This window comes from Grammomys surdaster, unplaced genomic scaffold, assembly GCF_004785775.1.
Source record: "Grammomys surdaster isolate TR1022 unplaced genomic scaffold, NIH_TR_1.0 273, whole genome shotgun sequence".
NCBI lineage: Eukaryota > Metazoa > Chordata > Mammalia > Rodentia > Muridae > Grammomys > Grammomys surdaster.
Genome location: NW_021604714.1, coordinates 1443527 through 1456741, shown reverse-complemented (window position 1 = coordinate 1456741; position 13215 = coordinate 1443527). Strand labels below are relative to the sequence as shown.

The window sequence follows — 13215 nt, the reverse complement described above, 5'->3', positions numbered from 1 at the left end:
CTGCCGTGGACAGTGTGCTACTTACGCACGTTCCCTGTAAAGTGTCCCCCTCCTTAGAGAGCCCAGGATGAGAGTGGCCACAGTTCAGCCCTGGGTGCCTCTGTGTCTCAGGGAAGGTCATCGCCAACTGCACAGTGGACTACGAGGAAGTGCACTGGCTTAACTTCACTGTGAGGGCCTCAGACAATGGGTCTCCACCCCGGGCAGCCGAGATCCCTGTCTACCTGGAAATTGTAGACGTTAATGACAACAACCCCATCTTTGACCAGCTCTCCTACCAGGTAGGTGGACAGACCAACATGGGGTTCAAGACCTCTATTCCTTGAGGTCTTTGTTGTGGTTTCCAAGTGCTGAGCACAGAAGTCACCTGTTGCCCTGGGGTCTCACTGCATCGGTAAATTCCTGGGCAGGGCATAGGCTCCAGGGTGACCCTGCCATCTCTCTCCTCCTCCTTGTCCCCCATCCTTTGTCCCCCTCCCACCTCTTGCCATCCACCCCGCTCTCTCTAGGAGGCTGTTTTTGAGGATGTAGCTGTGGGCACTGTCATCCTGAGGGTTACAGCCACGGATGCCGACTCAGGCAACTTTGCCCTCATTGAGTACAGCCTGGTGGATGGAGAGGGCAAGTTCGCCATCAACCCCAACACTGTAAGTGGACAGTGGGAGGGCCTGACCCCGGGAGTAGGAGGGGCTGACCCCAGGAGTGGGAGGGCCCATAGTCCTGGTCTGAAACATCAACAAAAGCATCCCAGACATCTCTGTTTCTGGGTCCTGACCCATCAGTAGACCTCAGGCTCCTTTAAATAAGCTGACTCTCCTCAGAGTCCCTGGGGTTGTTAAGACTGTGACCCACAAATAGAAGAAAGAGGCCGCCAGCTTTAGGAACTGGCCCTTTGGTGACATGCCCCAAAACAAGTACAAAGGGCCACTTCTTGAGACTGTTGCAAGAGGCCGAGGAGCACTGTGGGAATTGGGTGTGGTGTTTGAGCACCTGCTGTATGCATAGTCCTATAGTCGATGCGGAAAGAGGAAGGGTACCCCGAAGGGTGGGACCCACAAGTCCCCGTAGGTCTCAGCCTTTCGTGAGAGTAGAAATTCGGAGGAAAACCTGGGCTGGTGATTCAGGTGTCTGCTTGTTAATCCAGAAGCTGCCATTTCCAATGCGAGGAGACAGCTTTACCACAGGCAGGAGTGTCCGCAGAGCCTTCCACAGTTGCTTGCCCTCTGTGTCCCTCTGCACACTTCCCTTCAGGAGGTTTGACTCCGGCAAGCTGAGCACTCAGGCATGGTGCCTGGCATTAAGAACAGTGACTGTTACCAGAAAACATACTGGATGCCAGACAGGCAGCTGGCGCCAGCCTGGGCTAGTCACTTCATTTCAGATAGAATGTGGTAGCAAAGGTTGAGAAGAGTACCACAAGGGGGCACTATAGAGACCACTGCTCCTCTTCAGAGCCTTAATACAGATGCTGACAGTATCTGGCCATAGTAGATGTTCAATAAACATGTCAAATTGATGAATCACATGAAACATTCCTCCTCCCACTAGGGTGACATCTATGTGCTGTCCTCTCTGGACCGAGAGAAGAAGGACCACTATATCCTAACTGCCTTGGCCAAAGATAACCCTGGGGATGTGGCCAGTAACCGTCGAGAGAACTCAGTACAGGTGAGGACACCAGCCTGGGCTCAGAACAGGAGGCGGCAAGCCAAGTCCATAGAGAATGACTGTTTCAGGCAGGCCACCAGCCTCCTCGGGTGTGGTGACAGGAAAGGAGAGAGGTTGGCTGCTGGGCTTCCTGGCTATGGCTTCAGGAAGAAGAGACTCTCATTCCCAAATGCTGCGTAGACAGCCAAGCACACCCAGCCATGACCCAGGTGACACCTGGCTGTCTTCATGACCCAGTATCTCAAGGTGCCCAACAAAGCCATATACAACAAAAACTAACTATAAACTAGCCATTTTCACTAGTTAGTTAGTTAGTTAGTTAGTTAGTTTTTGAGACAGAGTCTCAATATGTAGCTTATGCTCTCCTTAGCCTTGGAGATGCTGCAATGCCAGTATCCCAGGGTCCTTTCAAATGTTTTGTAGCTGAGGGTGACCTTGAACTCCTGATCCTCCTGCCTCTACTTCCCAAGCGCTAGGATAATAGCATGGACAACCATGCCTGGTATATGAAGTGACGGAGACCAAGCCTAGGGCCTCATTCATGTCAGCTACAAAGAGACCAGCACTTGACCAACTGAGCTCTACCCCCAGCCTAAGACACTGTCTCAAAAAATAAACAACACAGATGAGTGTGATGGCATGTGCCTTAAATCCCACCACTCCAGAGTCAGGAGGATCTCTGTGAGTTCGAGGCCAATCTAGTCTACATAGTGAGTTCTAGGCTACCCCAGAAAGACCTTTTCTCAAAACATAAATTAAATTAATTTACCAGTTAAATGACGGGGCCTTTCACCCGGGGTGGTGCCCTGTCCCTCCTCCACTCCACCTTAACCCTTGTGTGACCTTGTGTGACGGGTTGCGACCTCCCCAGGTGGCAATCCGAGTACTTGATGTCAATGACTGTCGGCCTCAGTTCTCCAAACCGCAGTTCAGCACCAGCGTGTATGAGAATGAACCAGCAGGCACCTCAGTCATCACCATGCTGGCCACCGACCAGGATGAGGGCTCCAATGGCCAGCTGACCTACTCTCTCGAGGGCCCTGGAATGGGTATATGGCCTTCCTTGGCTGCCCAGGAGGACTTAGAGGCTGGGGAGGGGCAGGCTGCCATGTCTACCGTGCTGGGCCAGGGAGAGGAGGAGAGGGAGGGGACAGGAGGGCTGTCTCAGCCAGGCTGTCCCTTGCTCTCTCTCACTGCCAGAGGCTTTCTCTGTGGACATGGACTCCGGCCTGGTGACCACGCAGCGGCCACTGCAGTCCTATGAGAGGTTCAACTTGACTGTTGTGGCTACAGATGGTGGTGAGCCCCCACTCTGGGGCACCACCATGCTCCTGGTGGAGGTCATCGATGTCAATGACAACCGCCCCGTCTTCGTGCGCCCACCCAATGGCACCATTCTGCACATCAAAGAGGTAGCCCTGATCCCGGGCCCACTGCCTGCCCACTCACCCACTCATGGTTCCCATACCCTGCCCGCTGCCTCAACCCACATTTACCGCCTGACAGAGTAGAAGGCCCACTGCGAGAGTGTGAATACTGAGGCCAGACTCTCCCAATGCCACATGGGAAAGATCTTAAGCATTGGCTCATCCTGTGGACAGTCTAGAAAGTCTTCAGTCTAGGAAAAGATCTGGGTTCAAGTGTAGCTCTTCGGCCAAATGACCATGAGCAAGCGACTCATCTTGCCTTCCTCTTGAGAACGAGATAATAATAGAAGATACATCATCTCTCGCTCGCAGACAAGGAATACCCGGTCCCCTGCCACCCACTTCCCCTCAGACATAGTTCAAAATAGACACCAGGCTCTTCCGTCTGTCTGCTGGCCCTGGGATGCCAAAATGCATGGCTCAGCCTCTCTCGTTGTTTGGTCTATTGGCCATCCAGTCAGGGGCGGATGCCCTGTCTTCTGCTGTTCCCGGCAACCCTAAGGCCCCAGTGATCCTTGGTATAGTTAGGATATCTCTAGCTTGTCCTTTGCCTCATAAGCTCACTGCTCAGAACATCCGTGCTGAGCCTATCTTGTTATTCTGTCTCCTTTTTGAGGACCTGCAGGCAAGAATGATCCTAAGACTAAGCTCTGGGGAACACTGGGCCCAGTGTCACCCCGCAGTGATCCAGCAGCCCTTTTTGCTTTACCCACCAGAAAGCTCACGGTGTCCTGAGCCTGCAGAGACTCAGGGCACATACTTTGCCCTCAGTTTCCAATCTTACGCCAACTGTACCCTGATTTTTTTTTAACTCCTTCATCTCATTACGACTCGTGTATTCTTGTCAGCCACTTGAAATCATTTTCTGTGAAAGGAATTGGCACATAAACTAATGATAATCAAATTCTCTTCCGCACCAAAGGCTGCACTGGCTAGGTTTTCCCTTCAAGGACTCTGTATTTGGGGAGATCTATGTCTCCTGAACAGCCGGCATTTATAAAGTAATTATCTGTCATCCTGCTTTGATCACTACTTGTCGTGAATAACGAGAAAAACAACGAAGGCCGGATGAGCTGAGAGGTTTATAACAGTCAGGAACCATGTTCTTGTTGGGAGGAGTGGAAGGAGACGCTCAGGGCAGGGCCGGCGTAGGACTACATTTGGGCTTTTTCCAGTCCTAGACCAAACTTAAGAGAATGCAGGCCCTCGAGGCTTGGAGAAGAGAGGGCCTTGCCTGAGGCAAGAGCCTGGCTCTGGGACTTTTCATGCCCACATGCCACCTCCCCATGACACCCCCCCCCACCAGGAGATCCCACTACGTTCCAATGTGTATGAAGTCTATGCCACAGACAATGACGAAGGTCTCAACGGGGCAGTCCGCTACAGCTTCCTGAAGACAACGGGCAACCGTGACTGGGAGTACTTCACCATTGACCCAATTAGCGGCCTCATCCAGACAGCGCAGCGCCTGGACCGTGAGAAGCAAGCAGTGTACAGTGTAAGGGGGCAGGCCTGGGGCGAGGCTGTGTGGCTTTCTCCTGCACTGCCTCTGGGGGACTTGTTTCATTGAGCTTCCCTGAGGGGGCCCAAAGCCAACCTCCAACCCCATCTTTCCGCTCTGACACGGCTCCTTCATCTCTAGCTCATCCTGGTGGCCAGCGACCTGGGCCAGCCAGTGCCGTACGAGACGATGCAGCCATTGCAGGTGGCCCTGGAGGACATCGATGACAACGAACCCCTCTTTGTGAGGCCTCCTGTGAGCTCACTCATCCCCTGTACCAGTGACACCCCCACAGGGACTTACCACCTGTGAGCCCACATACGCAAACATTCTGCCCTGGTACACATTGGGTTAGCACACAGTGAGCCTCCACCTATACGAACTCCCCAGAGTCCCCAGACAGCTATGGCATTCAAAGTTGGGCACTAATGCAAAGCATCACTCAAGGGATCCAAAACCCAGGCAAAAATGCCCGACACCTATGTGTGCACATAGTCATGTTCGTCACATATATGTGTACGTACACAGCATTAAAAGTTGACTCTGGAGTCTTGAGCCAAAACTCAGCCAAAAGGACAGCAGGGCACTGGTGTGGCTTCTGTGTGTGTGTGTATGTGTGTGTGTATGTACATACATACATACATGTGTGTGTATATGCATGTGTGTTTTCACACACACACACCTATACACATACACATACACTTATACACACACATATGTATATATGTATCTACACACACGTACATATATATGTATGAGTGATATCTCATAGAGGCGGTGTGTATGCACATAGCATTAGCAACCTCCTCTCTTACAGAAGGGAAGCCCTCAGTACCAGCTACTGACGGTGCCTGAACACTCCCCGCATGGGACCCTTGTGGGCAATGTGACAGGTGCCGTGGATGCTGACGAGGGTTCCAACGCCATCGTGTACTACTTCATCGCAGGTGGGGTCCCCGGAGCCAGTGTCCCATCTGCCCTGGGTTTGAAGAGGACTCTGGGGGACCTGCCACTCACCCTGTGCCCCGTCCACCCACAGCTGGTAACGAGGACAAGAATTTCCACCTACAGCCTGACGGGAGGCTGCTAGTGCTCAGAGACCTGGATCGGGAGACAGAAGCCATCTTCTCCTTCATCATCAAGGCGTCCAGCAATCGCAGCTGGACCCCTCCCCACGGACCCTCCCCAGCCCTCGATCCGCTGACCGATCTCACCCTGCAGGAGGTGCGCGTCGTCCTGGAAGACATCAACGACCAGCCTCCACGCTTCACCAAGGCTGAGTATACCGCAGGTGCAGGGACCAGCCAGGGCCTGAGGGCATGGGCGGCTCCTTCCCTGACATTAATGTGGCCTGCCTGTTCCCACAGGAGTGGCCACCGATGCCAAGGTAGGCTCAGAGTTGATCCAGGTGCTGGCCCTGGATGCGGACATCGGCAACAACAGCCTGGTCTTCTATGGCATTCTGGCTATCCACTACTTCCGGGCCCTGGCCAACGACTCAGAGGATGTGGGCCAGGTCTTCACCATGGGTAGGAGCCCCTGTCACTGCATGGACTCAGTCCAGAGATGGAGCCTGTGTGAGCACAGGACCTAGGTGGCCATCCACGTCAGCCCTTCTGTTCCCCCATGCAGTTTCTGGTAGCCTGTTTATTCTTTACCCACTCAATTCCATCCATAGATACACTTACTCTTTTTCTATGTGTGTGTGTGTGGGGGGGTGCATCTTTATCCATTTCAAGGAGGGAGGTGCACGCCCACAGAATGTGTGTAGAGATGTCAGAAGACAACTTGGAGCCATTGGTTTCTCTCCTTCACTGTGTGAGTCCCCAGGGATCACAAGCAGGTCATCAGGCTTGGCAGCAAGCGCCTTCACCCACTGGATCACCTCAATGGCTTTGTTTTACTACTTTTTTTTTTAAACAGCGCGACATCGTGTAGCTTCAAGCTCTCTCTGTAGTCAAGAATGATCCCAAGCCGTGCATGGCAGTGCGTAACTTTAATCTCAGCACTCGGGTTGCAGAGACAGACAGATGATTTGTGAGTTTGAGGCCAGCCTGGATTACATATTGCGTTCCAGGACAGCCAAGGCTAACTAGGGGAAACCCTGTCTCAGTTAAGAAGAATCTTATGTGCCTGATTCTCCTGCCTCCACCTCCTAAGTACGGGGTCACACTCATACACCACCATACCACGTTGACACATGCTAGGAATGAAGCCCGGAGCTCCACGCATGCTGGGCAAAGCCCGCTGTCAACAGCTGTACCCCAGGACTGTTTTGTTTTCTTATCCTCGTATCCATCCATCCCTCTGTCTGTCATGCACCCCTCTCCCCATGCCACTTTCCACCTCTGTACCCTTTCTCTTGTGTCGTTCATTTGCCAAGGCACTGGGGAGCGGGCAACAAGCTGTCATGGCACACGTTGCTGGAGTGTTCATCTGTGTGGATGTGCGAGACGCTCTGGGGCAGAGCCTGCAAGGTGTCTATTACTCCCCATGCGGCATGGGGTGCATCCATCTTGTCATCCAGAAGATCTTGGCCTGATATCCAATGGTCCCATATCGTCCTCTGGCCCTCATAAGCCCCCTACTATCTGTATTGTGTTCTGTATTCAGACAAGCCACGCCCCTGGGTCACCGACCCGTCTGCCTTCATTTCCTTAAACGCCATCCCAACCTTCATCTTTCCTGAGTTGCCCACCTTGTCCTTCCAGGTTAAATTCAGATCCCACCTGCTTGTGTCAGATATCCTGAGCACTTACTGTTGTATTTTAAATGTGATGCTAGGAACCAAAGCCAGGGCCTTAGGCGTGATGGACAAGCCCTGGCACTGTGCTATGATCCCAGCTTCCACTGCTCTTACATTAATAAGCTATGGAACTTGCCACATGGCTAGAAAGTGGTGGGTTTGGAACCCAGGTCTTCTGTCTTTTTTAAGAGTCACCTAGGCTAGTGGTTCTTAACCTTCCCAATGCGGCCACTCTTTTAATACCTTTCCTCACAATGTAGTGGCCCCCAGCCGTAAAATTGTCATTGCTACTTCATAACTGTAATCTTGCTATTGTTATGAGCCATAATTTAATATCTGTGTTTTCCAGTGCTTCGGTGACACCCCAAATGGATCATTACCCACAGGGGGAGAACCACTGGTCTGAGTCATCCCTCTGGTATATTTGTAGAATTCTGAAGTTACATGTGTCTACAAGCAGCGCTTCTTAACCTGTGGGTTGTAACCCGTTTGGCGGTCAAATGACCCCTTCGCAGGGGTCACCTACGACCATCTACATATCAGATACTTACATTATGATTCATAATAATAGCAAAATCACAGTTATGACGTAACAATGAAAATAATGTTATGGTTGGTGGTCACCACAGCATGAGGAACTGTATCAAAGGGTCACAGCCTTAGGAAGGTTGAGAGAGTGAGGTCTAATGCATGGGAAAGACCCTACAGCGCTCAGAGATAGTCATCACACTGATAGCAGGGCAGGAGAGCCTAAAGTTATTTAAAGTCCAGTGTTAGGGCTGGAGAGATAGCTCAGAGATAGCTCTTCCAGAGGTCCTGAGTTCAATTCCCGGCAACCACATGGTGGCTCACAACCATCTGTAATGGTGATCCGATGCCCTCTTCTGGTGTGTCTGAAGACAGCTACAGTGTACTCATATACATTAAATAAATAACAAATAAAAATTAAAACGCAATGTTTATATAAAGCTAGAGCAACCATTAAAAATCACGAGATTTCAGCCAGGCATGATAGCATATGCCCATAATCCCAGCACTCAGGGTACGTGGACATGAAGAACTGTGACTTCCTCCAAGGATATGGGGTAAGGGGCAGGGTTTATCATCAATGTGTGTGGCCTCTGAGCTCTGCCACCCCTGGACTCTTTAACAGGGAGCGTGGACGGCATCCTGCGTACCTTTGACCTCTTCATGGCCTACAGCCCTGGCTATTTTGTGGTAGACATTGTGGCCCGAGACCTGGCCGGCCACAATGATACCGCCATCATTGGCATCTACATCCTGAGAGATGACCAGCGCGTTAAGATAGTCATCAATGAGATCCCGGACCGCGTGCGTGGCTTCGAGGAAGAGTTCATTCGCCTGCTGTCCAACATCACAGGCGCCATTGTCAACACCGATGACGTGCAGGTGTCCTGGGGCCCAAGGACTGGGGCGATGGGTAGAGACAGGACAGATGAGGCCCCCTCCTTAGTCACTTCATAGCCACATGGCTTTAGGGATGCCTTCGGTTCTGTGGACCTCCATTTCCTTGTCTGTAAATAAGGCTGATCGTGAAGGAGCCCTGTGTGAGAGTTAGCAGCCAAGTCAGGGAGATTCAAGAGTGATGGGTCTCATCAGATAGGTACATGGGCTCCTACAGGATGCTGGCCTGTAGCATCCCGTCCCAGTGCAAGCCGTGCAGCCTTATGCCCACAAACTCCCTTCTCCCCAGTTCCATGTGGATATGAAAGGGAGGGTGAACTTCGCACAGACAGAGCTGCTCATCCACGTGGTCAACCGCGACACAAACCGCATCCTGGATGTGGACAGGTAGGTGTGGGGGTCCTGTTTGGACCGCCTGTTATGGGGAGAGGAACCCACAAAGGAGGCACAGACTTATCGGTCTCATGGTATGGTCAGAACTAGGGGAAAATACAGCAAGGCGGAAGGCGCATGCTCATTCCTCTAGGCCTCACAGACTAGCCAGGCTTCTACTGCTGTGAGTAGACACCATGACTACAGCAACTCTTATAAAGGACAGACATTTAATCAGGGCTGGCTTACAGTTCAGAGGTTTAGTTCATTATGGTCATGGCAGGAAGCATGGCAGCATGCAGGCAGGCATGGTGCTGCAGAAGGAGCTGAGAGTCCTGCATCCTGATCTACAGGCCCAGGAAGAGAGAGTGAGACTCTGGACTTGGCTTGAGCATCTGAAACCTCAATGCCCACCCTCCAGTGACACACTCCTTCCAGCAAGGCCATACCTCCTCCTAGTGCTGCTTCCCTAGTGACCAAGCATTCACATCTATGAGCTTATTGGGGGCCATTCCTATTCAAACCACCACAGAGTCCTTGTCTAGAAAACTGTCCATTTGTTTGGGGTCCATGAGGACCATGGACACAGACCTGGCTGCCCTGTAAGATACCGTGCTCTCCCAGCTAGGTGGCTTTTCTCTTGCAAGGCTTCAGAACAGCATGTGAGCATTTGGGACTCAAGGCGGGAGCAGAGCACACTGTCTAGGGATGGAGGGTGGCACTTGGGAGGCTGTGGGTGGCTGAGGTAGATCAGAGGCCATGGCCCCCATACAGGGTCATCCAGATGATCGACGAGAACAAAGAGCAGCTGAGGAACCTCTTCCGGAACTACAATGTGCTGGATGTGCAGCCCGCCATCTCTGTTCAGCTGCCCGATGACATGTCTGCCCTGCAGGTACCCTTGTTGTGTCTGTCCCCGTGGTCTGGGTTGTGCCCCCCAGACCAATCTACTGATGGCTGGCCTGCTATGTCCACAGATGGCCATCATTGTCCTGGCCATCCTTCTCTTCTTGGCTGCCATGCTCTTCGTCCTCATGAACTGGTACTACAGGACCATGTGAGTGTCTCCACCTCCGGCCTGAACCAGAATAGCTGATGTCTCCTGGACAGTGGGCACCAAGGCAGGCAGGGCCAAGGACCAGAGATTACAGGCCAGCTTCCATTACGAAGCTAACTGACACTCTCTCCCTCCCCCGCTCCCTCTTCCTCCTTCCCCCTCTCTCTCTCCAGACACAAGAGAAAGCTAAAGGCCATTGTGGCTGGTTCTGCAGGTGAGTCAAGGCTGTCGGGGCTCAGGTTAAGGGGGCCTGGTCCTCCCCTTAGCTGTACCCTCCCCCCTCCCTCACTCGAATTCTCTCCCTGCAGGGAACCGTGGCTTCATTGACATCATGGACATGCCCAATACCAACAAATACTCCTTCGATGGGTGTGTGGACTCCTTAAGTCAGCGTATCCCCTTTGGAGTTCCCTGCAGAATCCAGCTAGTGAGAAGTATCTATAGCGCAACCCCACACTGGCTGAAACATGGAGCGTGGGCTCCCCCTAGTGGTTTCGTCACTTCTCTGCACTCTCAGATATGTGTTGTCCAGGTCCCAATTACAAGGGAGCATAGGGAGGGAGCGAGGCCTCCCTGACAAAGCTGACCCAGGCTGGCTGGCAGTCCTAGCTCTAACAGGATCCTGTGACAGAAGGATGTAGCCATAGGTGCTATGGCAGAGTTCCTGTGCAGACCTGCTGTGGCTGGCCTAGGGAATGGGCAGTCTTAGTGGCAAGACTGTGAAGGTACCTTGTCCACCCTATGCCACTCCCCAACTGCAGAGCCAACCCTGTGTGGCTGGACCCCTTCTGCCGGAACCTGGAGCTGGCGGCGCAGGCTGAGCACGAGGACGACCTCCCTGAGAACCTGAGCGAGATTGCAGACCTGTGGAACAGCCCCACCCGTACTCATGTGAGCCAGGGCAGCAGCCTGTGGCCAAGTGCAGGACGCTGGAGGGTGGGGCTCCCTATCCTGTCTGCCTATGATGTCAACCTCTGCTCCAGCCAATGCTCCCTCTCCCCCAGGGGACTTTTGGGCGTGAGCCCGCAGCAGTCAAGCCTGATGACGACAGATACCTGCGTGCAGCCATCCAGGAGTACGACAACATTGCCAAGCTGGGCCAGATCATTCGAGAAGGGCCTATTAAGGTGAGCTCTCTCCTGCAGTGTCTGATACCCAGGCCCTGTCTTAATTTGACTCCCTTCTCAAGGATGTAAGGAGATGATTTACCTGGACCTGCCTTCTATCAGGACTGAAGGGAGTTTGGGCACTAAGGTTAATAGGCTCAGCAGCCTGTGGTGTCTTCAGATCTGCACGGTCAGTTTTCAGGCTTTCTTCCCATCCTCTGCATTAGGACCTGTACCACTGTGACTGCCGTGGGCATGTTAGGGGTAGGGCAGGCACCAGCCTAGGTGGGGAGTTAACCTTCTCCCTCCCTCAGGGCTCGCTGCTGAAGGTGGTCCTGGAGGATTACCTACGGCTCAAAAAACTCTTTGCACAACGGATGGTACAAAAAGCCTCCTCCTGCCATTCCTCCATCTCCGAGGTAGTGAGGTAGCCTTGGGAGTGGGGGAACTGTGTGCCGTGCCCCATTCCTGGGGATGTTTTTCTCTCTCCTCCCTGTCCCCTCTCTCCTCCCTGTTACTGGGAGTTGTCTGCGCCTCTCTATAATCTAGCAGCCAAACCCAAGAGCTGCTCCAGAAAGTCAGAAAGAAGGTTGTGATGTCTGGATGCTCGTTTCCTAGAAACGAGGTGGGCTCAAAAGCAGTGGTTCTTAGTGTCCAGGAACCCCAAACCACCTCCTAAGGGGCCTTCACTTTAAGAAACAGGTCAGGAGAGCCAAGCAGGCCTGCCTACCCTGGGCTACTGTTCCAGCAACTAGGGATAGCCAGTTATACTGACTTTCCCAAAATCATTCCCCCCTCCCCCCCAACCCCCCACCCCACCCCCCTGGTGTGTACTACGAAGCCAGCATAAAGCCTGCAGCAGGACTAGAGTGTTCCTACTTTTGGAGAGAGGTTCTACCTGGCCACGCTTTACTGTCAACTTGGTTACAAACCCAGTCACAGTGGTGCCCAGACTGATACCCACAAGCTTGAGGATAGGTGGTGAGCCTTTTAGCATCCAGCTCTGCCCCTCCACTTGAGAAGGCTGGCAGGCCCACTGGGTGGCTCTGTTAGATGACGTAAAAGGAAGTGGATCACAGCCAGTGTGGTTCTGGGGTGAGCTGCTTACACCGCAGGCACAGCCCTCAGCTCACTGTAGTTTCTGAGTCATGAGGGTGTCCCTCCTTTTGCAGCTGATCCACACTGACCTGGAAGAGGAGCCCGGGGACCACAGCCCAGGCCAGGGCAGCCTCCGTTTCCGACACAAGCCACCCATGGAGCTCAAGGGGCAAGATGGGATCCACATGGTCCACGGCAGCACAGGCACACTGCTGGCCACCGATCTCAACAGCTTGCCAGAGGACGACCAGAAGGGGCTGGACCGCTCACTGGAGACTCTGACAGCCTCTGAGGCCACTGCCTTTGAGCGCAATGCTCGCACAGAGTCGGCCAAGTCCACCCCTCTGCATAAGCTGCGAGACGTCATCATGGAGAGCCCCCTGGAAATCACGGAGCTGTGATGGCAAGCCTTGCTGCTCAGCAGCCTGCCCTCCAAGACAGGAGCATGCCGGCCCATTGCCCAGTGCAGCCTTTCTGAGTGACCCTGGGCTGGCCCTGGCAGCCTGCACAGACTTACCTCCTGCCAGAAACTGATCCAGCATCCCATCTCTATCTTCAGAAAATTGGTTATTTTTTTAAGAAAACTTTAAAAATGCTAAGTGTCTAAGGACAAGGTAAGGCGGACCGCTGGGGGAGCCCCAGAGACTGAGGACCAGCTCAGCTCTTCCCGATACCTCCGAGGAGCAGAGGGTCCAGCACAGAACTGACAACCCAGCTGGCCCACCCCTGCCCTTCTGCCTGCTGGACATGGGTGGCTCCCTGCCCCTGCACACACACACACACACACACACACACACACACACACACACACACAC

At 53.2% G+C, this 13215-nt stretch overlaps 1 protein-coding gene across 1 annotated transcript in view; it reads left to right on the top strand.

Annotated features, from left to right (window-relative positions):
- The window catches only part of Cdh23 (cadherin related 23), a 349164-nt gene extending 335955 nt beyond the window's left edge, over positions 1-13209 (top strand). The window contains 20 exon segments of the mRNA XM_028776789.1: positions 112-281; positions 510-647; positions 1549-1668; positions 2540-2717; positions 2869-3080; positions 4402-4593; positions 4738-4851; positions 5414-5543; positions 5636-5887; positions 5964-6125; positions 8496-8752; positions 9057-9154; positions 9914-10034; positions 10117-10196; positions 10370-10410; positions 10505-10565; positions 10958-11087; positions 11201-11323; positions 11617-11721; positions 12475-13209. Coding sequence (XP_028632622.1) covers positions 112-281; positions 510-647; positions 1549-1668; positions 2540-2717; positions 2869-3080; positions 4402-4593; positions 4738-4851; positions 5414-5543; positions 5636-5887; positions 5964-6125; positions 8496-8752; positions 9057-9154; positions 9914-10034; positions 10117-10196; positions 10370-10410; positions 10505-10565; positions 10958-11087; positions 11201-11323; positions 11617-11721; positions 12475-12801 — 3011 coding nt within the window. The 3' untranslated portion in view covers positions 12802-13209.
- Positions 13210-13215: the final 6 nt, after the last annotated feature.